General features: G+C 38.8%; 1 protein-coding gene across 1 annotated transcript; it reads right to left on the bottom strand.

Moving 5' to 3' along the window:
* Positions 1-594, bottom strand: LOC109846121. Its single transcript, XM_020415348.1, has one exon. The coding sequence runs from the start codon at positions 592-594 to the stop codon at positions 1-3; it is 594 nt and encodes a 197-aa protein (XP_020270937.1).

The following is a 3665-nucleotide window of genomic DNA, read 5'->3' on the forward strand; positions in this document are numbered from 1 at the left end:
CTACTGCCTCTGCGGGTTCTGCTGCTGCTGTCTCGGAGGGGGACGCTCGACATTTCGGGCCTGAACTGCTGGTGTCCTGCTCTGAATCACGTGCGGATCTTCAGGTTCCTTCTGAACGCTCTCGATCTCGCGTGCTGCATCCAACACGGCGTCGTGGGTCGCAAGTGCTCTACCAGCTAGAGCAAACCTGATATACTTAGGCAGGCCCTTCTGAAACTGATGCCTCCTGATAGTCGGGTCTGTAACCAAGTGTGGAGCGTATCGGCTCAAAGAAGAAAACTCGGCCTCGTACTCATCAACTGTTCGCCCTCCTTGCTTGAGCTCCACAAATCTTCGCAAAAGCTCGTCCCGAGCTGACTGAGGGAAGTACTTCCTGTTGAAGCGGTCTGTGAAGGTATCCCACGAAATCGGTCTCTCCAAATGAGCTTTCTCTGTAGTCCACCAAATCCGAGCGGTGTCGGTGAGCTGAATATCCATGAGGTCCACCCATTCAGCATGGGGGATGCGGGTCACCGTGAGAATAGTCTCCGTGACCTTGAGAAACTCCTCTGCTGCTAAAGGTCCTTCGGCACCGGAGAAGGAAGGAGGTCGCATATACCGGAACTCCCTGACGCTAGACGAGGGGGAGGCTGGGGCTGCGGCTCCCTATGAAGCTGTCCCGCCAAGTGCTGCTGGTTCGTCGCCAGTCCCTGAATCATCGCCAGAAGTTGGTTTGGATCCACTTCGGACTGTGGGGCACTGCTACTAGACGGGTTATCGTTACTACGAGTACCCACCATGATTCTGAAGGAATGAGGATCAAAAGGAAAATTAAGGTTAAAATCAAATAATATATTTGGAAAATAGGAACTAAAACATATTTATTAAAAAATAGTATAAGAAATTAATTATAGTCTAAAATAATAATATAAGAACTTAATTGTAGTCTTACGGATGAAATATGATATGTATCTAAATTATCAATTATATTCTTACTAGTGGGAACTCGGGACCGTGACCTGCATGGGCCACCAAAAAAACCTGTCACGCCCCGCTTCCCAAAATACAGGGGAATCGGGACGCGAACAAGCCCGCGACGTATTAGGTTAAGTAGAAATAAATAATAAAGCTCTTTCTACCCAATCTAATACGCTAAGCGTCTGGAAATAAATATAATACGAAGTCACAGGTCCCCGATCACACATAACAAGAATATAAAGACAACCCAGAAATAAAATAGACATATCATCAATGGTAAATCATCCCAGACATAAAATATGGGTCAAACGTACCATTATTACAACAACTGTTCAACTAGGAAATAAGGAATACATAGTCCATAATAAAAGGAGATAAAATAACTAAATCTATCATCAAACTAAAGAAAAGTACGGTAAAAGAGTTCTAATATCCAACTACTACTACAGGAGAAAATCACTACGCTTCAGATGGTCTTCTACTCCTTCTGCAAGACACCCCTGCTAAGAATCTTCTGGCTCCTGTACGATCCCGTACTGAGGCTGCTCATCTCCTAAATCTGACGTACACCCAGAAAATAGGAGTACGTCAGCGTGTGAAACACACGGCAAGATCCCCCAAGGCAGGAACAAATACAATAACAGTAATGATAATATATGCGTGGTTAATGCGATAACAGAAATAGAAATAGAACATGTGATGATGGTAATAACAATGGAGGCGTGCAACTGGAATACTAATAATCAGACAAATCCAAAAATCAAACAAGTAACAAGATCATGCAGATAGCGATCAGAAACCATCCAAGCAACAAGATAATACAATAGATAGAATTAATATTTAAAAATCTACAACAAGAGACGTAGTACGTCGAGCGAAATAATCCAAACAAGGAAACCCTCATGTATATACCATATGTCTCGAATTGTAAATAATTAAATATTAACCCCGATCTATGTATGGAAAGAAATACAACTAGCCATCCTATCATAACTCACTGGTTACTATCTCACACAAAGCCAATGCTCATATCCTCAGGTAACTGACTAGTCGCAAATCACAAATATCCCAACTCCTCAGACCCACCCCGGTGACTACACAAACTTCACCAGCGCGAGCCCGGAATATACATCAACAATCACATATCACAACTCCTCGGACCCACCCCGGTGACTACACAAACTTCACCAGCGCGAGCCCAGAATATACATCAACAATCTCAACCGCTCACATAGACCAAGACTTCCCATCCCAATTCTCATAATTCTAGGTCAACTACACACGAGGTTCTAGATCCTGACTATGTTATACATGTCACTATAGTCATGTACTTCTCATGAATCTCAACATGGAATAATAAATACAGTTACGCTAAGTGTCAATGTCATAAAGTGTGAACAGGGATCGTGATCACATGCAAGAAACATACGAGAGCAAAACTACTATTAACAATGCAAAATGAAACTACCATTAACAAATGTTTTGCACACGAAAATCGAAATCTCGGTTATTAATTCCAAGGATAACTTTCTTTAAAATTATCTCTCATTATAAAATTCTAAAATAACCTTCTTAAAATATATTTTATTATTATTTATGAACAGTAATACTTTTTAATTTTATAAATGATTTCTATGATATTTTATAAAATAATCTAAAATACTCTTTTTCTTAAAATAAAATTCTTTTAGTCATAACAATTATTCAAAAATACTCCTTATCCAAAATAAATTATTTTCTCGAAATAATTCCTTTTAAAATATTTTCCTCATTATAAATAATTCTAAAAATACTCTATAAATATATTCTTCCTTTCAAACAACACGAAATTAACCATAAACTATATTTTTGACATACTTATTCATTGTTTCGCAGAATATATTCACTGCAAAATTTCTAACATCCACACAATGAATATCATATCAGCACAAACTAATTTACGCACATACGTAATAAATCCATAATTGAGATAAAAATATAAATTAACGATACAACGAGCAAGAGGGATATTGCCTCGGTTCGTCGAAGGAATCAACGTCGACGGCGCGGGGATCTCGGCGCGGCTACGTGGCTACCGTCAGCGGGAGGGATCGCCGGCGACGACGAAGGGCAACGACACGACGGTTGGAGGAGCTCTCGGAGGGGGTGACTGCTGGGGGTGCGGTGGCTGACTGGAGGCGGCCAGGGGACTGTTGGAGGTGGCGAACAGGAGCTGGAGGAGAGGGGAAGAGAGAGATGACGTGAGAGAAAAAGAAGTACAGGAGAGAGAGAGAGAGATATTTACGGGGAGAATAATGTGAGAGAGAGAAAATTACGGAATTAAAAATAGAAGAGTTTAAACGGTGATTAGAAATTGATTGGGAGTAAATTAGGGAAAAAATATATGGAAGGAATTCAAATTCAAATTAGAGGAAAAATAAGAGAGGGAAAATAAATTCGAAATTTCCACATAATATTAAATTATATTAATAATTAATAATTAACCAAAAATCTTTTTATTAATATTTATATACTACTGTACTATACTCAAGTTTACATCAATATTAACAAGGTCATTAATAATATTAGTCACCAAATGTTTATATATAAAAATCATTAAACCGTAAATTAATATTTAGCAGAATTAAAAATACAATACTATATATTTTATTATTTATTTATTTTAAAAAACTCAGAAAATTCCAGAAATTAGGAAAAGTATGAATAAA

Source organism: Asparagus officinalis, chromosome 6 (assembly GCF_001876935.1).
Source record: "Asparagus officinalis chromosome 6, Aspof.V1, whole genome shotgun sequence".
NCBI lineage: Eukaryota > Viridiplantae > Streptophyta > Magnoliopsida > Asparagales > Asparagaceae > Asparagus > Asparagus officinalis.